The sequence below is a fragment of the Oryza sativa genome, chromosome 7 (genome assembly GCF_034140825.1).
Source record: "Oryza sativa Japonica Group chromosome 7, ASM3414082v1".
NCBI classification, from domain to species: domain Eukaryota; kingdom Viridiplantae; phylum Streptophyta; class Magnoliopsida; order Poales; family Poaceae; genus Oryza; species Oryza sativa.
In genome coordinates, this window is record NC_089041.1 from 18,318,377 (window position 1) to 18,340,570 (window position 22,194).

Sequence of the window (22,194 nt, forward strand, 5' to 3'; positions counted from 1 at the left end):
TGGAGAATTTGTCAATGGCCACAAAAAGGTGCGTGTAACCGCCGACTGCCTTTTTAAATGGGCCAACCATGTCGAGCCCCCAAACCGCAAACGGCCAAGACAGTGGGATGGTCTGCAACTCTTGAGCTGGTAGATGAATTTGTCTGGCGAAAAATTGGCAACCTTCGCACGTGCGCACAATTTTGTCGGCGTCGGACACTGCAGTAGGCCAGAAAAAACCCTGCCGGTAAGCTTTGCCGACAATGGTGCGTGCGGCAGCATGGTTTCCGCATATCCCAGAATGTATGTCTTTCAGCAATTGCCTCCCTTCCTCTAAAGATACGCAGCGTTGCAGAATCCCTGAAGGGCTTTTCTTGTACAACTCAGCTTCATGCATAACGTAAAGTTTGCTCCGCCTTGAAATCCGCTCGGCTTCATCTTTGTCTTGTGGGAGTTCTTGAGAAGTCAAAAATCGTATGAGGGGCTCTCGCCAATCGGCTTCAACCAGAGCTACGTCATGAGTGCCCGCAATTTGAGTAGTATCCTTGTGAGGTACGGTCGGCGTATAAAGGTGTTCGACGAAAACATCAGAGGGCGCCACCTCGCGCTTGGATCCAAAGTTGGCAAGTCTGTCGGCGGCTTCATTGTTGTGTCGAAGAACGTGACTGAGCTCGAGTCCATCGAACTTGTCTTCCAATTTGCGTACCTCTTGTCGATATGCCATCATATTGTCGTCAAGGCAGGACCACTCTTTCATAACCTGGTTGACAACCAGCTGTGAATCGCCTCGAACTATTAGACGCTTTATTCCTAGGGAAATTGCAATCCGCAGTCCATGAAGGAGCGCCTCATACTCGGCGACGTTGTGGGATGCCGAAAAATGTATCCAAAGCACATAGCTTAATCTTTGTCCAGTTGGGGAAATCAAAACCACTCCTGCTCCAGTGCCCGAAAGTCGTTTTGATCCGTCAAAATGCATGGTCCAGTGCTCCATCTTCTCCGCGGGGGTATCCTCCTGGCACTCGGTCCATTCGGCGACAAAATCAGCTAACGCTTGGGACTTAATTGAAATTCGGGGCTTGAATGATATGTCCAAAGACATCAACTCCAAAGCCCACTTAGCAATCCGCCCGTTTGCTTCGCGGTTGTGTAGTATATCACCGAGTGGAAATGATGTGACCACCGTTACCGAGTGACTATGAAAGTAGTGAGATAGCTTCCTGGTAGTAATTAGAATACCATATAACAGCTTCTGAACCTGAGGGTACCTCGTTTTGGAGTCGGCTAGGACTTCGCTGACAAAGTAAATCGGTCGCTGGACTTTCTGGACATGGCCTTCTTCCTCGCGCTCAACGACCAAGACTGTGCTCACAACCTGGGAGGTGGCTGCTATATACAACAACAACGGCTCCTGCGGGTGTGGTGAGGCTAAGACCGGTGGCTCGGTGAGGAGTTTCTTGAAATCTTCGAAGGCCTTCTATGCTTCGGGTCCCCACTGGAAGTCGTCTGTTTTCTTTAGTAGCTTAAAGAAGGGCATCCCCCGCTCGCCAAGTCTTGAAACAAATCGGCTGAGCGCCGCCATGCATCCAGTCAGCTTCTGAACATCTTTCTGGGTACTTGGCGGTTTCATGTTGAGGATAGCAGTAATTTTCTCCGGGTTGGCTTGGATGCCCCTATGAGACACCATAAAACCAAGCAGCTTCCCTGACGGTACTCCGAAGGTGCACTTTTCAGGGTTTAATTTCATCCTGAAAGCGCGGATGCTCGCGAAGGTTTCTTCTAGATCCGAGATCAAATCATCCTTTTGCTTGGTCTTGACAACTACATCATCCACATAGGCTTCAACGTTGCGGCCGATCTGCGTTGAGAAGCATCTCTGGATCATACGTTGATAAGTTGCTCCTGCGTTTTTTAGTCCAAACGGCATGGTGACATAGCAGTATGCTCCAAAGGGCGTGATGAATGAAGTCTTCAAGCAGTCGAATTCCTTCAGTCGGATCTGATGATACCCCGAGTAGCAGTCCAAAAAACTGAGAAGCTCACAGCCGGCGGTCGAGTCGACTACCTGGTCAATGCGAGGCAACCCAAAAGGATCTTTAGGGCAAGATTTGTTGAGGTCAGTATAATCAACACACATGCGCCATTGCCCCGTTTTCTTCCGAACTAGAACCGGGTTTGCCAGCCAGTCGGGATGAAGGACTTCTTTAATGAAGCCTGCTGCTAACAGCTTGGTTAATTCCTCCTTGATCGCGTCTTTTCTGTCTTGTGCGAATCGGCGGAGTCGTTGTTTGATAGGCTTGGCATCTTCTTTGACATGTAAGGAGTGCTCAATCACCTCTCTAGGAATACCGGGCATATCAGATGGTTTCCACGCAAAGATATCTTTATTGTTCTGAAGAAAGGTGATGAGCGCGCTTTCCTATTTACAATCTAACTCGGCGCCTATTACAGCAGTTTTAGTAGAATCAGAAGGATCTAAGGGAATCTTTTTAGTCTTGGCTTCGCTTTCTCCACTTTTTGAAATCTTGGTAGCGGGCACTTCTCCTTCGCTCGCCGTGGCTGCAGCCAGTCGGATATCCTCTCGGGCTGACGTCATCTCGCGGGTTTGGGCCATGTCGCAACTCTCCTTGTCGCATGTGACGGCTTGCTTGATGTCGCTCCGTAGGGATAGGACTCCTCGGGGACCAGGCATCTTCATCATCATGTAAGTGTAGTGCGGGACGGCCATAAACTTGGCTAACGCCGGGCGTCCGAGTATGGCATGGTATGCTGTCTCGAAATCGGCGACTTCAAAGCTGATATTCTCTATGCGGAAGTTTTCCCGAGTGCCAAAAGTGACCGGGAGGGTGATCTGGCCGAGTGGAGTTGCGGATAATCATGGAATTACTCCGTGAAAAGGCGCATTGCTTGGTTTTAGCTCGGAGCGAGGAATCTGCATATCATCCAAGGTCTTGGCGAAGAGGATATTGAGTGCACTGCCGCCGTCGATGAGGGTTCTGCGAAGCTTGACATTACGGACCACTGGGTCTAGTACCAGGGGGTACCGCCCCGGGTGGACCACTCGGTCAGGATGATCCGAGCGGTCAAACTTGATTGCAATTTCTGACCATCGAAGATACTGGGGCGTGTCGGGCTGAACAGCATTGATCTCCCGTTCAGTCAACTTTTGCTTCCTTTTAGACTCATAAGCCAGGGGGCCGCCGAAGATATGGTTGAGCTCCTTGCGGTGGTCTTGAAATCCTGCCGGGGTGTCGCCGTCGTCCTTCTTCCTCGACGTACTTTGTTCTTCGTCGGAGTTCTTCCGTGTAGTCTTGGTGTATTGCTCCGCAAACTGCTTGTAGACGAAACAATCTTTGGCCACGTGGTTGGAGTTAGGATGGTGCGGGCATTGGGAGTTCATGATCTTGTCGAACGTGTTGACGCGCGAACGCTGTCGAGAAGAGTGAGTGGCGGTTGCAACAAGTTCCTCAGGCTTACGCTTGCGGTCCTTATGATTGTTACTTCCACCTCCTCCCTTAGCCGGCGTACCCTTGTTTGGCTTCCAACTGGGACCTGACTGCTTTGATGCGGTGACGGCGTCTTCGGCCTTGGCGTACTCGTTGGCTTTTTCGAACATAAGCTTGACTGTCTTGGGAGGCTTACGCCCGAACTTGCCGACCAATTCTTCGTGGCGAATCCCTTTGGTGAATGCGGCGATGATAACGTCGTCGGTGATGTCGGAGATCTTGTTACGTTGTTCGGAAAATCGTCGGATGTAATCTCGAAGGGATTCTCCGGACTTCTGAATAACGTTGTAAAGGTCGTATTGTGTGCCGGGACGCTCGAAGGTGCCTTGAAAGTTGGCGATGAAGTGGTCGCGTAATTCAGCCCAAGATCCAATTGTACCACGGGGCAATCCATGGAGCCAAGATCGGGCGGAATCCGCTAAAGCCACTGGTAAATAGTTCGCCATGGCCTTGCTGTCTCCTCCTGCTGCGCGGATTGCGAGACCGTAGACGGTAAGCCACGATTCTGGGTTAGTGGTACCGTCATACTTCTCTATTCCAGTCGGCTTGAAGCCGGCTGGCCAATCCACTCGACGCAGGTCGTCGGTGAAGGCTGCTACTCCGTCGAGGTCGTCGTCGTGGCGGTCCGGCGAATGATGATGGCCTCGAGCTGCTCGGCGCTGTATGATTGTGTCGCGAAGATCGACGGGGCGGCGACGAGGTGGTGAGCGAGGCCGTTCCACTCGGCGCTCCCTATGATGGTCGGGAGGTGAGTGAACGGACCGCTCGTCGTGACCCCTGCTCCTGCGATTGGATCCTGCGCCGGTGATGCTGAGGCTTGGATGACGGTAGTCATGAGATCGGAAGTGGGGGACTCGGCTGCCAGTCGGCGTGTGGACGCTTTCGGAGTTAACTGGGACCGAAGCCGCAATCATGGTCTTCGTCTGGTTCAAGATGTTGACGACGTGATCAGATTGATTGAGCTCGTTTTCCTTGAGGAGGGTGTCGAGGAGGGTGATCGCGGCAATCGCATTCTGTTGAGGGGTGCGGAAAACCGGTGTCCCTTCAACATCTTGTTGGCCGATGAGATCACGCGCTCGGCGCCCTGCTTCCAAAGCTCGCTGCCGTCGATCTTCAGCCTCCTTCGCGGTCCGCTCACGCTCCTGCTGCTCACGCCGTAGCCGTTCTTGTTCTTGTGCTTGATGCTCCTCCTCCAGTCGGCGACGCTCAGTCTCGCAACGTGCTTCGGTCTCCCGGGCTTGGCGTTGCTCCTCCGTCTCGTTATCGGCCATGAAGACGCCGAAGTAGAGAGGGGTGTAGTTGTCATCTAGGCTTCCGTCGAAGTCGTCGAGATCCGGGTCGTTGTAGCGAGAGCTAAACTCGTCGTACTCCACGATGTCGGTGGGGCGCGAGTCGACGGTGGGAGAGCTGTAGTAGCCATCCAGCTGATCCGTCGAAACCGTGCCGAGTGGTTGGAGGATGACGCCGACTTCCCTGAAGTTAGGCGAAATCGGTGTTGAAGCCGACTTCCGCCTAGGCCTACGGGATGGAGACGCTGTCGTGATGGAGACGGCCGCCAAATCGTCGGGGAGCTTCATCAGGATCGGTGGGTAAGCCCCATCATCTTGATCTGGTGACGTTGGAGAAGATGCGATCTCACCCGAGTGGTTTGAAGCCAACTCGATTGAGATGGTCTTGAAGTAACTTTCAGCCGCGTTTGGGAGTCCAAACGGGGCTGAAATCCGGTTCTCTCCCGACTGGTCTGACACCGAGTCAAGGAGAGAGATCTTGCCGAAGTTGTTGGTGACGAAGTCGAGGCTGCCGAACCGAAACGTCTGCCCGGGTGGGAAGACGAGGTCGTCGATGCCGGAGACGGAACCCATTGCACTGATCGGCGAAAAGCTTGACGCAACCCCTACCTGGCGCGCCAACTGTCGAAACTAGATTTCGGCAATAATAAAAGGGGGTGGCTATCAAGCTGGAAAAGTGTATGGGTTTGGAGACAAAGGATTTATACAGGTTCAGGCCTTCTTATTGAAGAAGTAATACCCTACTCCTGTCCGGGGATGAATCCGCCGAGTGTCTTATTGATTATATGATTTGGAGAAAATCAACATATGCCCCTAGAGGCACCCGGACCCCCCTTATATATGGGAAGGAGTCCGTGTTACAAAAGATAATCTATATTCCTAACGGAATATGTAGATATAGATAAAATACAGTCGTAACCGACTAAGTCTCAAGGTATTTCCTTGATGTACAAGTTGAGAAACAAACCCGAGACACAAATAAGATATTCTACCTATATTTGGTATCCTATATTCAGTCCAAATACCATCGCCGTGTAGATATGGGATATCCATAATCTCCACATATGTTGATTTGTACCGAGAATTGTTTAGAATTGATTTATTTTAATTTGTTTATTACTAGCAATTAGCCAATTATGTCTGTGCGTTGCAAGGGAAGATATATTTCCTAAACATCCATTGTTTTACTTAATTATTTTTGCGTGAATTAATGTTATCAGCTATGGACAAACCGAATAAATTAGAGTGATTTAATTATTTTAATTTGAAATTTGTCTTGAAATTTAAACATGGTATCAAATGTTCATATATTTTGGCTATTTCAAATTTTAAGCTAATATTTTGGCCTTTGGTTTGAAACATCTTGGCCTAAGAAGACTTATAATAGTAAAAATGTGTCTTCTAGGATTACCCAATTCATTTACTCACATCTTTCTTAGGATTGAGGTTTGTGCTATGTTGCTTTGGATTTTTGTGCCTTCTCTCTCTCTCAAATGGATTACCCAATTCATTTACTCACATCTTTCTTAGAATTGAGGTTTGTGCTATGTTGCTTTGGATTTTTGTGCCTTCTCTCTCTCTCAAATGTCTCTTGCTCTTTATGACCTGGATCTGTGTGGTTAAGGATTTGGAGTTTGCGAGCCTAGTGTGCGTTGCTGTCGATTTTAAGCACTAGGGTTCATTTAAGAGTTGTGTGGTACTTATTACTCTTGGAGGTTAAGGCTTCCAAGATGGCTAGGCATCGCTCTTTAACCACGAATCTACTTGTGATTAGCTAAGGAAAGTTTGTGAAGGCCGGATCTCGTCCCTAAAAGGAAAGAGATACCTTTAGTGGAGGAGTGCATTTATGCAACCTCATGAGGAACAGTTGAAAAAGATCTAGCTCTTTGTCCGCTCCTCAAGAGAGACTAGAATCCCCTCAAAGTAGTGGCGAAGCTAGGATAAAATTATAGTGGGGGCTCCTTAGCCTTTTGGGCCTTCTAACAATCTCTGTCAAAGTCTATTTTAGCCCTCTTACAATAGATATATGGATTTAAATTTTAGGGGGGTCTTAATGGGGGCTCTAATGATTCATTAGGGGGTTGGGGGGGTCTAAAAGACCCCCCCCCCCAGCCCCCACGCTGCCTCCGCCACTGCCTCAAAGTTTTGAGCTCCGGGAAATATATTATCACACAAACCTCTGTGATATACTTTCTCTTGACCACCTTGTTGCTTTGCTTTTGTGCCGCTCTAAACTAGTTGTTGTTTGGGGTTATCTACTTTCTTGTGCGTTGCATCTAGATCTTTAGGTGTTGGCTTGCTAGTGTTTCTGGTACGTTGGTTAGATATTCCGATCTTAATTTGAACAAATCCTATTTACATCGGACTGTTTACCCCGTTATCAGACAATCCAACCCTATCTCGCTCTAGCTTCCGTATTTCCTATTAAACTGCCTATTAACCACCCCCTCCACCCCCTCCCCCACCCCCCACGCGTCCTCTCCAAGCTCATGAATAATCTTTCAGTTCTCCCTTGAATTTTTTTTCACAAGCAGACATAAAAGAACAACGCCTATTAAAATGGCCGATGCTTCCTCAGGTTCACAAAACCGTCAATGAAAACCTATTTTTATGGCTAGGTCATTAAGAAAAACGCATGCAAAAACAAATCTATTATCGCAGGCGGTTTTTAAGGAACCACATGTGAAAATCATGATTTTTTTTGGGGGGGGTGGTTTGTTAAGAAAAATGCATGAAAAAATGGGATAATTTTTTGGAGAGTTCTTCTAATTATAAAAATCTATATTCATGAGCGGTTTTCTTAACAAGCTGCTCTTAAAAATAGGTGCATAAATATTTGTTACAAGTTCTAGTATCTATTTTTTTTACAAGCGGTTCATTAGGGGCATGCCTTCATTCGGAAGTCCATACTTTCAAAAAGAATAGAAAATTCATATTAAGTATGATTGAGATACACCTAAGTGATATGAAATCCTTACAATATTTCTTTTAATATGACCCAATTAATATTTTCTTTAGTATGGACATTCACTATTGGTTACATAACATATACTCATATAGAGACTATATGACATAAGTGAACAATTGTATTAAAAAAATACTAATTTAAGGAAATATGGACCTAGCAATATTAAAGAATGTGAAGATCATAGAGAATTATGGTTAACCTCAATTGGACTTAAAATAGTAGTTAGCTAAGATCAAGGAAAAAGGTTTTTCTAAGCGGACTATTAAATAACCACACTTTGAAATGATTTTTATAGATGGACTTCTTAAAGAGCAACTCTTAAAATATTCTTTTTACGAGTGGTTCTCATACAGAAGGCCTGTAAAAATCAAGTTTTGCACCTTTAAAATATGAAAATAAAAATTATAATTCTTTCGTATGAAGTCGGATGATGATAAACTTTATATAAAAATTGTTGCACTCAATGAGACCTACAACTCTATAGTTGATTATTTATTTATTTGAAATTATTTACATGCCCAAATATGCGTTACTAACTCTCACATCTATTTTTACAAAAAAAAAGGATTTTTTTTAGTTTTTTAAAATGAGCTCGGATGGACAATAATTTGCCCTATATCTTGCCCTATATCAAAGTTGTTGTTCTCAACGTGATCTACATGTTTGTAGAATTGTAGTTGATTGATCATTTCTTTGTTTGATGTCATTTAATGTGCAAAAATATGTCACACAAGTTTTGAGAGAGGTGAAGTTAAAAAAATAGCCTCCATTTCACAGTCACAAACTATATACCGCGCACACTCATACTTAGTATGAATCATGTGATTTGTGTTTATATATCTACTAAGATACAAAATACTCCCTCCATCTACTTTTGATAGACATATTTTCAAATCTGAAAAAATTATTTTTGATAAGTATATTTCAATCCAACAACATATCCTTTTAGTAACTTTCTCGTATTTAATGCGTTAATCTCCATTCTTCCACACAAGATTGGCTACATGGGCATCGAGAAATATAAATATTAATGAATCGCTTGTTTACGAGGAATAACTAGTAGCATATTTAAATGGATAGAATTACTTATCCTTGGTCTATGTGCCAAGATGAAATATTACTATCAAAAGTAGATAGATAGAGGGAGTATATGTTTAGGATTTTTTTGCGCATACAAAAATCAAAATCATGAAATTCACGGTTCCTTAATAGAGCCTCCAGTGATCAAAATCAATTTTCTCGGACGGTCATGGAATTCGTCCGCACAAATCCTTGATTTTTATATACCCTTGGTTTATGCTCACAAATTTTTCCGTGTTTGTTTAAAAATTTGTTGTGGATATATAATGGTTGATTAAATTGTTCTCATTTAAATTTAGAAATATTTTAGATTTGACCATAACTGTTCTTAATTTATTCTTGTAGTTATTTAGATATAAATTCTATCGCAACACACATGGTAACACCATGCTAGCTAGTTGACTCAACAGAAATTGTACCGATCGAATATCGTCATTTCGACCAATTCAATGAATACTATTCCAACTGCTGAACATCATGTAGTTTATTCCACAACAAGATTACAATAGAGTACACATTACAGCTGTAAGACATGAATTTTGCAAAAAAAAATTAAATTACACAAATTCGACGAAAAGTTGATCCCCTATAAGTACAAAATGGTTGTCGGTACGTAATTTGGCATGGCATCATGAAGTTCAATAAATTCTTAGAGGTAGCAGAAGACAGCTACTACTGTGGCGACGAAGACGACTATTGTGATCGGGGCTGGAGTGGCCGTGGACTTGGGTGATGAACCAGATCTGTCTCCACCTTTTGGTGAAGGCACTGCATAAAACGACGAGGACCAAATTAGAGATTTAAATTTAAAGCATGCATTTTCATCTTTATACACTACCATAGAACTGATCTTTACCCTGATGCCAAAAATCACATTTGTCCCCGTTTGAATAGAAACTGGGACTAAAGAATATAATTAATTCTGATTTCGTATCAGATTTAGAGCTCTGCCAAACAAACCGGCCCAAATATTACTATTTTTTTTCTATAAACTTAATTAAATTTAACAAAGATTGATAAAAAAGAAAGTCAAAACAACTTATATTATGAAAAGAATGGATTATATATAAAAAACAGGAAGAAATTAAAGGGAAAACGTAACATGCATTCAAGACATGTGTGTACCATTGCAGTTGCTGAGGGCGGTGGGCGGGGCGCCGCAGGCGGCGGGGAGGCCAGCGGCGCGCGTGAGGTTGAGAGGGAGGCCGTAGGTGTTGCCGGCGAGGAGGGTGCAGACGCAGCCGACGGCGGCGGGGTCCTTCACGCCGCGCTCCACCTCGGTGCAGCAGCTCCCCGGCGGCTGCCTCAGCGGGCTGCCCGCGGTGGCGTACTGCACGCAGTCCGCCAGCTTGGCTAGCACGGCGGTGCAGGCGCCGCTACTGCTCCCGGTGCCCTCCGGCGCCGGCGCTGGCGCCTCCTGCGGCTGCGGCTGCGACGCTACCCGGCCACCGGATACGAGAGCCACGAGGAAGATGGTCATCAAGAGCGTGGGCATGGCAGTGGCGGCGCCGCGCTGCATCGTGTGAGATGGATGGAGATCGTATGACTTGTTGGTTTTAATTTATTTACGTGATGACTGATGAGCTAGGTTTCTTGCCAATACTAGCTCGTGGGAGAGGTAGAGGTATAGCCAAGTATTTTGTCTATTTATAGTGTCTGCTTTATAGAATTAATGAAGATCTTCTGTAAGGTAGAAGTACACAAGTAGCAGCAGCATGGCAACTCGCCAAGCAACCATCGCTGTCGCTGCAACCCCGGCAATACTCTTTCCTTTCAAAATATCTGGCAGGTTTACCCGCACACTGCAATTTCATTTTAATTGAAATATAACACATATATATATATTAGACAAAAACAGGTTTGCGGTAAAATTACACATATAATCATTCTGGACCAAAGTTACAAATATAGTCCTTCCTCATGGTCTACGCGTGCATGCTGAACCTCTTCTCATAGATATCGTATAAATATAGTCCTTTCTCATTGATTATCAGTTCAATGAATATATCGATATTGTTACCAGGCTACCTCGATCCTTGAACGAGCATGACAAGCATAATATACTTCCTCTTGAAGCACTACCAGGGAGGAAGCTTGTAGTTCCCAAGAAGCATTTGCCCTGTGCTATGACAACTACTCAAATCATCAAATGGATTAATGACATCCATACACATAGCTTTCTCGGGTCCTTTGTAAATTCTCTATTTATTGTGTCTTACCTTACCACTATACTAAATTTGTTGGGTGCCTTACCTTACCGTCGACCTTAAATTCTTCAACATCCCAATGTACTAAGCTTGCTTAGGATTCATAAACATTCTCTTCATGCGCTTAGCATAGGAACATACCACATCACATTTGTGAGGCCACCCCTCTTTGACTTACGACCTTCATCTTCACTAATGTCTCGCATGTATCTAGAAGCTCCACAAACAGGGAAAGCATCCAAGTTGGTGTGCTTTTTGTAACATAATATGTAGTTGTTTTGATAAGCATGAATTCTTCTGACTTCCAGATCCAATGGGCATAATACTTGATTTGTTTCATATGTTGTCTTTTATTTCGTTCCCCTCTGGCAACAAGTCATTCAGAAACTCGAAAAGTTTTGCGACTCTTGTCTGACCGACTATTACTTACCCTAAGTTTCATGAGTTCTAAGATAGATGATAACTTGGTGTGCTTCGGCTTGCACTCGAGATACAAAGGCATCTCAAAATATACCACAACTTGCTAAACTTCTTAAAATCCCTCTCATTATGGTTGGCTCTTCAATATCATGTAACATTTGTGATAGGGTCGAAATCTATGGTATCAGCACCTAATGGAGAAGGGACAAACATACCATCTCAATTTGGCTCGTTGCTTATATCTGGTACTTCATCAATCACAACATCCGGTGTCTCTTGCTCTCCATGCCTGGTCCAACAACTATAATGCTCCACAAATCCTCTATGGATCAGGTGAGATTGCACCCCTGAACTATGAGAGAACATCTTCTCGTTTTTGCAGTTTGCATATGGACATAGCATATATTCGCTCATCCTAGTTCTTTTATCATTGTCCGCTATATTCATGAATTCAACAACCCCATCCCTATACTCTTGGTTCCTACAAGAATTACCGTACATCCAATTTCGTTCCATCTGCGATAGAAGATACACAAATACACAAAACTTCATCACACAATTATCAAAGTTTTTCTTTAACTCCAATTTCAAAAAAAAAAATGCCCCTACCCTTCCAACCGAAATGTGAACAGTGTACAGGGTTGGGATGGAAAACAGTTGGTTGTTGAGGGTATTTATTGGGTCTCGGATATGTCTAATGGTTGCTATAATTCCACCCGTCACAGGTAGGTGGCCACCTATATATGACGGGCCGCCATTTGCACCCCGACAGAGGTCGAGTCTCGGACGATGACCTCACCTGTTATTACGACATTCTGTTGGACCTGCCACTGGTGAAGTCATCCATAACAAGCACTTTGGGCTATCACAGGTGGGCCGATCCGACTTAGTGATTGTCTTATTGGAGTGGGATTCCGGCCGACGGAGAAAAAAATTCTAAGGGCATCGCGCATGTACCCCTTAGTATCTAATACTCACTCCTTTACCAATTAATCATCATATTATATGGATGCATCAAGGAAAAAAAACAACAACTATCTTATACTATATAACCTAATCCATAAAAACACAACTAATTAAATTAACCCTGCGTATCTGATAGCGATTAATTAGCGAAGTGATACCGATGGAAAAGAAACAGTCATACTAATTGCAACGTACGAGACCCATTTGCTTACGTATGTAGACTGCAATTTTACTAGTAAGCTAGGTTCCAAGGTTTTTGCTACGTAGTCCCAATCAAACTAACTGTCTGTCCTGACTCTGAATAGTCAGTTGGTAAAAAATTTGTATCAATATTCGGAATAAAAGAAAAATATGCTGTATCATTTGTTTCATGAAAGGGCATACGAGCCTATAAATACAGCCATCCACTGTCTTTCGAGGTGCGCAACACAAGCTATAGCCAGCTGGGTTACTTCACTTTATTAACATTGTAGCTACTAGCTCCTGGATCGATCTCTCTTGCATATATAGCAACAGTGAGAAGAGTAACGAGAGCAATATGGACGCGGCTACAGTTGCAGGATATTTCAAGGACAAGAGCATTTTGATCACTGGCTCAACTGGATTTCTTGGAAAAAGTACTCCTACACCCAACAACCCATAAAGCATTTTAAACTTGCAGTACAACTTAAAACCACACATTTCATATAGAAAGAACTTCTACACACACTCAAATCAAGTCTAACTTATACATCAACTTCTTTGGCATAAACAAGTTCATTTACATGTTATATTTATATGTTATTTTTTGTTCATTCATATCTATGTCATCACGATGATTAATTGTTTTAATTTCATTTGTTGGTTAATTAATCCGCCATGTTCTGTCTGATTTTCTTGGACATACGCTGCAGTATTCGTGGAGAAGATACTGAGAATTCAGCCTGATGTGAAGAAGATTTTTCTCCTGGTGAGGGCCGCCGATACATCATCCGCGGAGCAGCGTGTGCTGAATGAGGTGCTTAATTAATTACTACTCCAAGCTGATGGTTTCCTGTAGAGAATTACTGGTCCTATTTTTTTTTCTTTGATTAGTAGAATTAACAGCCTCCAGTTTAACCAATCAGGGCTGATCTGGCGTAGTGTGATCGTTTTGGTTCTTCCTAGGACACTTGTACTGTGGCCGTTTAATTAGTCTTAGTTTGTTAGTGCTAAGAACGAAAATTATTATAGGATCTTATTCAAATTAATCTCTGATTAATCAAGAATAGGTGTCAATAAAGCGGAATTAGAAATCGTGATTTACATGAATTAAACTGGGACCAACTTGATGCATGGATGCGATGCCTGCATTGAGAGTGAACTGGAGTTGGAAGACGAGATCCTCCAATTGTTGATATAGTACGGATTGGTTCTGGAGGTTGCGGATTGTTCCAAGGACATCCTGAATCGGCTCAAATTAGTTATGACCATCAAACCTGTCATGTGCTCTCGTTAGAGAATTTTTTTAAAAAAATTAGTTTCCAATTAGAGAATTTTTTTTAAATAAAGTTTGTGAATAGAGATACATACGTCTAAAAGTCTAGCGCATATGGGATCTATGTGAGGTCCAACCGTTTGCATGACGCGTACAACGCGCGGTCGCACGTCTCTATGAAAGTACTTTGGAGAACAGGGTTTGTCTCCTTTTATAGCGTATTCTAACTTTTGACTTGGGATTTAGCCTCTCAAAAAAGGGCATCTTTCCCCGAAAAAAAAGGGGCATCTTGATAAAGAACCCCTTATGGTAGCCTAGCTAATTACTTATATATATCTTAATTATGAACATATATAAACTAATGAGTTATTAATTATGAACAAATATATATCTAATTTTGCCCCTCATTTGTCATGACTATTTTGACTAGATGGAACTAACAAGAACCTATACCATCGAGGACTACTTAAAATTCAATTCCCTTTCTTTGGACCCTTTTATCTGACCCTGTAAAAAATTATTTAAGTAGTCATCAAGTACTAAGATTGTAATGTTTTTCCTGTAGGTTATAGGGAACGAACTCTTTGGGCCCTTGCGAGAAAACTATGGATCTAATTTCTATAGCTTCATGAAGGAAAAGATATCACCTTTAGCCGGAGATATCATTAATGAGAATTTAGGCCTTGAGAGCTTGGAAATATTAAAATTGTCAAAGGAGATTGATATCATTGTTAATGGAGCTGCAACAACAAATTTTTATGAAAGGTAAACATTTCATCAACAGTGAATATTATCCACAAAAGAGGAAAAGCCAATAAATTTTGGTAATTCAACTTATATTTATTAAAATGCATGCAGATATGATGTTTCCTTGGCATCCAATGTCTTAGGAGCAAAATATGTTTGCAAATTTGCAAAGAAGTGTGCAAATCTGAAAATGTTCCTCCATATTTCCACTGGTATGTACAATGTAAATAACTAAATATAGTATAAATCAGTTTGTCCCTCAATATGCATGCATACATAACGTACCATGCATGTACTACTTGCAAGAATCACTGTGACATATATATAAGCAAAATTTTTGTGTGAATAAAAGTTATGATCTATTGAATGTTTTTGACTGAACAGCATTTGTATCTGGAGAGCAAGAAGGACTTTTATTGGAGAAGGTATTTCAGATTGGGGAAACACTGAAGGAAGGATGCCATTTAGACATTGCAGCTGAATTACAATTGGTTGAGTCTGTCAAGGCAGAACTTACGCACTCCACCAATGGTAAATCGGAGCAAACAGAAAAGATAACCATGAAGAAACTTGGATTGAAGAGGTCTAAAAATATATATAACAGTTGAATTTTTATATATATATGTAAGCAAGGATATTAATTTTTTTCTTTGGCATTTAATACTGACATGTGAAACTTGTTCTTTTTGTTAAGAGCTAGACAATTTGGGTGGCCCAACACGTATGTGTTCACAAAGGCAATGGGTGAGATGCTAGTTGGACACTTTGGGCGTGAACTTCCGGTTGTGATTATTCGCCCAAGTATTGTATCCAGCATTTACCATGATCCGCTCCCTGGGTGGATAGAAGGAACTAGGTATACCTCATATTTATTAATAGAAATATACTCTAATAACTGGTTCACCAAACCGCAAATTATGTTTACATAATTAGTAACTCTACATGACCAAAAATATGTTATGCGTGTCTTTTGTAGGACAATTGACAGTATAATTTCTGCTTACGCCAAGCAAACTATTCCACATTTCATCGGTGCTGGTCATGTCATCCTTGATGTGGTAAGAACTACAGTAATGCCCAACAAATACTCCTTTTTTTAATATACAACGACATTATTTTTTATTGATTTTCAACCATTTGTTTTATTAAACAATTATATAAATATTGCATTTTAGTGACTTGTGTTATCATCAAACAAACTCTGACATTAACTTATATTTTTAGATATTTACATTAAATTTTTAAATAAGAAGAATGCTTAAACATAATGTGAAAAGTAATGGTATCATATATAAAAACAGATGTGCTATTAATTTTAATTGAGTAAATTTGAGGAAAACCCGTGTTTTATGATAAAAGTGCATAAAAGCACAGGTATTATGGCATGTAACCATATGTTTTTCTTTTGTCTATATGTTTTGTAAAACACCACCTTTATTAAAATATTGATTAATTTTGACATACTTGAAATATTGTTTCAAAGTAGCAAAGAGTTAAACTATGAACCTTATCATCCTTAGTCAAAAACTTAATAATTAAAATTTCCGTATATATTTTAGAATTATAAGTAAATTCACGCTCAACATGTACAATGATGGGGTTTTGTAAAACGTTTGAACTATAATACATAAGGTATATGCAACAAATCATAATACCTTTGTTTTTTTTTCTGAAATTTACTCATTTTAATTAATTCCCTCTCTTCTAGATCGAATTCAATAAGCTTATAAACAACGTCGTGTTCTATTTAAATATATAGATTCCCGGTGATATGGTGGTGAATGCGATGTTGGTAGCCATGGCCGTTCACTGGAGTGAGAGAGGCCAAGTTATCATCCATGTGACATCATCCCAGCAGAACCCGTTGTCAACCTCTACCATGCTGGACTTGATGTATCGCTATTTTACTGCTAATCCACAGACAATGGGAAAGAACGGAAAAGTCGTCAAAACCAAAAGGCTCAACATTACCAATAAAACAGGTTTCCGAGCATACATGTTTCTTAAATACAAGCTACCTTTAGAGGTCAGACTCTTTTTGTCTTTTAGATCACACCAGGCTCTTTTTTTTTCTAACAAATATAACGAGTAAATTACACTTTGCACCGGGTAAAGCATAACTAGTTTCACTTTGCATCAGATTTAACACATATTTCCAGTTAGACTATTTAAATTTAAACCATGACCAGGCTGCATTATCAAATTAATTAACCTATCGAAATTTCATCAAATTTTATAAATTGTTGATGAAACTTTGTGAAATGTGGTTTAAATTTAAATAGTTTCATAAGTTTCGGTCATGGTTTATAAGATTTTCATTCACTTATATGATGCAATCTAGTGCAAATTAAGTGAAAATTATTTTGATATCTCTGTTGTAAAAGTGAAAGTATGCAGTAAACCCAGTTTAAAGTGAAACAAGATACATTTTACCCGGTGTAAAATATAATTTATAGCAGTTTTAATCTCAATATATGGCTAACACATGAATCCGGCCGGTGCATGACTTGACTATATCGATCCTTTGTTACCCAGGTTCTGCATTTGGTGAATCCACTATTGGGTGGATATTTTTCTCAGTATTACAATAAATCCATAAGAAGCTACAGATATTTCGTTCTTCTGGCCAAGTTATACATGCCATATGCTTTCTTCAACGCCTGGTATATTATTTCACAACCTTTTCTTTTCTGCTGCTAGTGCTAGGTAGATAGCTAGAAGATAAATCATGACATAACAAAGTTATTATGTGAGCAAATAATAAATATGTTTTACATATTGCTTCCTTATGCTACCCAGTTATTAATTGATTAACCCATTTGAATAAAAAAGTTACAGGCATACTTATAATGCAGGCTTTTATAATTTTCAGATATCAACATGTTTGACAGACAAATAAGATGATCAATAGATATATATTCTCTAAAAGTAACTTAATTAATTATATGGTTTTTGCAGATATAGTAGTATAGAAATTACTGGTTTAATTTGTCTTTTAAGTGCCAAGTTGATCAGTACTTTTTGGTGCCATGTCGATCAGTACCCAAAGAATCACATGTTCGTAGAGAAAAAAATGTCAATTTACAAGTGAAAGTTTAGGTGTGAAATTTGAAAGCAAATCATTCTACAGTAAATTAGAAATAGCTCTGATTTTCATTGTCAATCTTCTTATCATTCTTTTGTTTTTCATGCGCACGCGTAGCTTCAATGGCACAAACTTGGCAAGACTGCAGACGGCGACAACTCAAGACCAGAGCAAAGAAGCCTGTGTGCTTAATTTTGATCCCAAGTCCATTGACTGGGAGTACTATCTGTACAACAGCCACATACCTGGCGTTATGAAGTATGCCCACAAAAAGTAGTGTAAGCCCAACAAAACAAAATCGGTCGATCAAGCTGATCTACCAGACGCAGAAAATATCACCAATCGAGCTATGTCTGTGTGTGCGCGCGAGTGAGTGTGTGTGAATAAGATCATTATGTTGTCGCTTTTGAGAAGCAGAGATTATATATAATAAGCTGCCCAGCAGTGTAGAAGGAACAATTAAACATCACATGATTAAAAATGCCATCCATTTCTTTGTAACTCGTGGGTTGGTGTGTTACGAAACATGACACATGCTGTATGTGTTAATTTCTATATGGGAATATTTTATAACGATACCAACACCGATACTGAAAACATTTTTTGGGCGACCTTTTATATGGCCCTTTTTCGAACCTCTTGTAAGGGCTTGTAAAAGTCGAGAATTTAAGGACCATGAAACTGAATTTATAGTATTTTATTTGTGTAGGCGCAAAAAGATCTGAAAAAAATAAACTACTACATAAATTTCTGTATACAGACTCTATTTTCGCATACGGCCCCTTATAAAACCCCATGCAAAAATCAATTTTTGTAAATGGGTCTCTTAACAAGCCCGCATGCTAAAATAAATCTATTTTCACAGACGGATCTCTTAAGCGGTAGCATGTGAAAATTGATTTTTCAGACAGGCCTCTTAAAAGCCCGCATACATGTCTAACCGTCCTCCCCTTACCCCTCACCATCTTAAAAAATTTCTAAGTTACCTCCCCCTCTCATTTCCTCTCTTCCTTTGTCTCTCCCTCACCTCCCCCTCCCGAGCGGTGCGCGGTGGCGCTTGCACGACGAGAGCCAACAGCGACGACAGGCAGTGAGGGCGGCGGATCTAGCGCCCCTGTCCTCGGGAGCAGCTGCAGCGGGCGGCAGATCCGGCTCTCCCGATGGCGGCGTTGCCGGATCCACCGCCCTCAGAATGCCTGCGATGGGCAACAACGACGGGCTCGAGCGATGGTAGGCAACTCGGGCAACGGCAGCAGTAGCAGATCCAGAGGTAGAGAATTCGGTGGCGGCGGATCTGGAGGTGGGGGGCTCGCGACGGCAAATCCGATGGTGGGGAGGTTAGCGGCGGCAGATCCGAAGGTGCTCCTTGCTGTTTACCCGTTGGATGCCTGCATCTGTCAACAGTCTGACAGATGATTACACCCTAGTTACACGCAAGTTATACTTTAACTACAATTCTACAAATGTAACTAGAATGTATAAGTATAATATAATTAGAGTGTAATTAAAGTATAATGAAATTATAGTATAAATCTGACTGTTTTGGAGTAAGTTTTGTGAGGCGAGAAATAGACTTTACTACTATATATAGTATTAGATAGAGCGAGTAGTATATGGTTAGCAGTCTATTTTCAATAATGTCTCGGTAAGGGGTGGACATAGAAGGCCAAATGGGCCGCTCGGCACAACAGGGCCCAAGCACAATTGGGCCTGTGCTGAGGGCAGTCGGGCCAGCACAGCATGATTGGCACTTCGTGCCGTGCCGTGCCAACCCACGGGCTACACATCAGGCTCAGGCATGGCCCACTAGCACTCGGGTCGTGCCGTGTTGGCCCAAAGGCACGATAGCCTGTTGTGCTTCTCTATTAAATAAGTCTATACTCCCTCATCTATCTTGGCTATGTCTTCTATGGCTAGAATAAGTCTATTTTTTCTCCCTTGTCTCTTTGGTTTGTGTATTATATGGCTGAAATAAGTCTATTTGGTATACCTCATGTCTTTGGGTTGTATCTCAAATGGCTGAATTAAGTCTATAATAGATCCCCCAACTATTTTTCTTTGGTCATGCTGGGCCGTGCCGGCCCACTGTGCCGAGGGAGTAGCCTAGGCACGGCCCGGCTATCGGGCCAGGCCAACATAGGCACGACCCCAGTCGGGCCATGCCGTGTTTGGGCCGGGCCAAATTGCCGTGCCTTGGGCGGGCCGTCGAGCTTCGGGCCATATGCCCATCTATAGGGGTGGATAGTGGAGGAGGCAAACATCTGTCTCATGTGATTTGAATATTTAAATTACTATCAACTGACACTAAATCAGAATCGTATCATCTGCATGAATCGACATGAATCGCACCAAACCTACTCCATAGTTTGTCTTACTAAACACAGCCGTTCTGTTAGGGTGACCGCCTCATTCGGTGGCTAGCTCAAGATCGCGCAACTAGTCCAATCAGGAGAAAGAAAAAGAAAAAGGAAATCACAATATCACATCATTACTAACATTTGTTTGCTTAGCAAATCCGGTAACCAGCAAATTTCTCGCAACTGATGATGTGATGGCTGCTATGAAGCCTTACATGTTTGAAAGATTACATCATCAGACTCTGACCAAATCAAAACCAAAAGGATACTAACACAAACTGGAAAAAAAAAGATGTTCGTATTACATTGTGTGAAATCAGAATTCATGAGTTCAACATAAGGGTGAGCTACTAGCTATAGCATTTCTTTTTTTTGTACCTTCATCCTCCATCGCTGCAGCCGCCGTTCTGGGCCGTCGTGCTCAGCTGCTCGATGAACGCGATGAGCCTCTTGAACTCCGTCGCCGACGAGCCGCCGTCGGCGACGTCCCGTCCCAACTGCTGCGACAGAGCTTGTGCCGACGCCCTGATCTCGCCGGACTCCATCGCCTCCCTCACCATCCTCGCCAAGACGGCGGCGTCGCACACGTCCTTCATGTCCAGCCCCGTCCTCCACACGGCGCCGACGAGCCTGCTGTTGATCTGCTGGTCGACGAAGAACGGCCAGCACACCGTCGGCACGCCCTCGACGGCAGCCTCCAGCGTCGAGTTCCAGCCGGCGTGCGTCAGGAAGCACCCCACGGCGCGGTGCCGCAGCACGTCCCGCTGCGGCGCCCACCGCACGACGCGCGCCTTGCTGTCTCCCGCCGCCGCCGCCACGACGGCTTCTTGGAGGTCGGCGTGCTGCAGCCTCGCCGTGACCATGTCCGGCCGGAGCACCCAGAGGAACGGGTGGCCGGCGGCGACGAGCCCGGACAGGAACTCCGTGAACTGCTCCGGCGAGATGACGGTGAGGCTCCCCAGGCTGACGTACACGACGGACCGGTCCGCCTGGCCGTCCAGCCACGCCATGCAGCCGTCGTCCTCCCTCCACTGGCTGGCCAAGGCGGCGGCCGGCGCCGGGGACATGACGTGGAGCGGTCCGACGGCGAAGACGTCGCGCATGTTGCGCGCGATGTGGTCGAGCGCGGCGCGCTCCATGGACGCCGCCGTGTTCAGCACGAGCGCCCGCGCGTGCCGGCTGCGCGCCGTGAAATCGATCACCATCTCCAGCAGCGGGTCGTTCTGAAGCTCGGTGCAGTTGCGGCACTGGCCTGGAAGATCCCGCCGGCGCAGGAAGCTCTCCATGCCCGGGACGCCGCGCACCGGCTCGTCGAGGTCGCCACCGGCCGGGAAGGGGAGCTCGCCGAGCTCGAACAGCCTGGGCACGGACAGGTAGGCGAGGAAGCTGCACGCGCTCGCCGTGCGGAAGCTGAGCGCCGGGACGCCGAGCTCCTCGGCGACATCAACCGCGAACGGCAAGAGGCCATCGGCGACGACGCAGGTCACCGGAGGGAAGCCGCCGCCATCGCCATCACCACGAGCCAGCTCCGCGAGCAGGGAGCGGTACGCGCTGGACTGTGTCTGCACGGACTCCATGAGCCGCACGGCTGCGCCCGCGTGGCGTGGGTGGCCGTCGGGGAGGCCGTCGGGGATGGACGCGTAACGGAGCCGCGGCGAGGCGGCGGCCAGCGCGTCGTCGTCGTCGTCGCCGGCGGCGGGGAGGGTGTGGTCGCTGTGGAGGAAGGTGACGTGGAGGCCTGCTCGGAGGAGGCCGGTGGCGAAGTGGAGCATGCAGTTGATGTGGCCCTGCACCGGCCACGGGAAGACGAGCACGTGCGCGGCCGCCATGTCCGTCGTCCCTACGAGCGGCAGCAGCTAGCTAGCTCTAATATATACGAATCGATATAATGAACCTGCAGATCAATACAGCGTAATAGGCGTGCGTCATACCGTTCTAGCTCTCCCTTCGTCCAGGAAAAATTCAATTTAGAAAAAGATGTGATATCTCATGAGACAACGAATCTGGATAAAAATTTGGACTAAAGCCTAGTTTAGTTCTTAACTTTTTCTTAAAACTTCCAACTTTTCCATCACATCAAAACTTTCATATACACATAAACTTCTAACTTTTTTCTTTAAACTTTCAATTTTAG

The 22,194-nt window shown here is 43.8% G+C and overlaps 3 protein-coding genes across 3 annotated transcripts; 1 reads left to right on the top strand and 2 right to left on the bottom strand.

Annotated features, from left to right (window-relative positions):
- Window positions 1-9,288: 9,288 nt before the first annotated feature.
- LOC9269508 (non-specific lipid transfer protein-like 1) lies at window positions 9,289-10,355 on the bottom strand. Its single transcript, XM_015790769.3, has 2 exons — window positions 9,948-10,355; window positions 9,289-9,590 (listed from the first exon to the last, which is right to left on the bottom strand). Exons 1-2 carry the CDS (start codon window positions 10,339-10,341, stop codon window positions 9,472-9,474), a joined length of 513 nt encoding a protein of 170 aa, XP_015646255.1. The 5' UTR covers window positions 10,342-10,355; the 3' UTR covers window positions 9,289-9,471.
- A 2,499-nt stretch (window positions 10,356-12,854) lies between these two features.
- Window positions 12,855-18,278, top strand: LOC107276319 (alcohol-forming fatty acyl-CoA reductase). Its single transcript, XM_015790236.2, has 10 exons — window positions 12,855-13,032; window positions 13,309-13,412; window positions 14,437-14,636; window positions 14,730-14,830; window positions 15,003-15,201; window positions 15,313-15,474; window positions 15,595-15,676; window positions 16,378-16,644; window positions 17,154-17,281; window positions 17,821-18,278. The coding sequence occupies exons 1-10, from the start codon at window positions 12,954-12,956 to the stop codon at window positions 17,978-17,980; spliced, it is 1,482 nt and encodes a 493-aa protein (XP_015645722.1). The 5' UTR covers window positions 12,855-12,953; the 3' UTR covers window positions 17,981-18,278.
- Window positions 18,279-20,171: 1,893 nt separating this feature from the next.
- LOC9271101 (myricetin 3-O-rhamnoside 1,2-glucosyltransferase UGT709G2) lies at window positions 20,172-21,974 on the bottom strand. Its single transcript, XM_015790073.3, has one exon. It carries the CDS (start codon window positions 21,887-21,889, stop codon window positions 20,441-20,443), a length of 1,449 nt encoding a protein of 482 aa, XP_015645559.1. The 5' UTR covers window positions 21,890-21,974; the 3' UTR covers window positions 20,172-20,440.
- Between the last annotated feature and the right edge of the window lie 220 nt (window positions 21,975-22,194).

Excerpts from the sequence above, each read along its gene's own strand:
- LOC9269508 (XM_015790769.3), bottom strand. The coding sequence starts at position 10,341 with ATGCAGCGCGGCGCCGCCACTGCCATGCCCACGCTCTTGATGACCATC. Across the intron at positions 9,591-9,947 it reads CGCCCTCAGCAACTGCAATG|TGCCTTCACCAAAAGGTGGA; the intron begins GTACACACATGT and ends CGTTTTATGCAG.
- LOC107276319 (XM_015790236.2), top strand. The coding sequence starts at position 12,954 with ATGGACGCGGCTACAGTTGCAGGATATTTCAAGGACAAGAGCATTTTG. Across the intron at positions 13,033-13,308 it reads AACTGGATTTCTTGGAAAAA|TATTCGTGGAGAAGATACTG; the intron begins GTACTCCTACAC and ends CATACGCTGCAG. Across the intron at positions 13,413-14,436 it reads AGCAGCGTGTGCTGAATGAG|GTTATAGGGAACGAACTCTT; the intron begins GTGCTTAATTAA and ends TTTTTCCTGTAG.
- LOC9271101 (XM_015790073.3), bottom strand. The coding sequence starts at position 21,889 with ATGGCGGCCGCGCACGTGCTCGTCTTCCCGTGGCCGGTGCAGGGCCAC.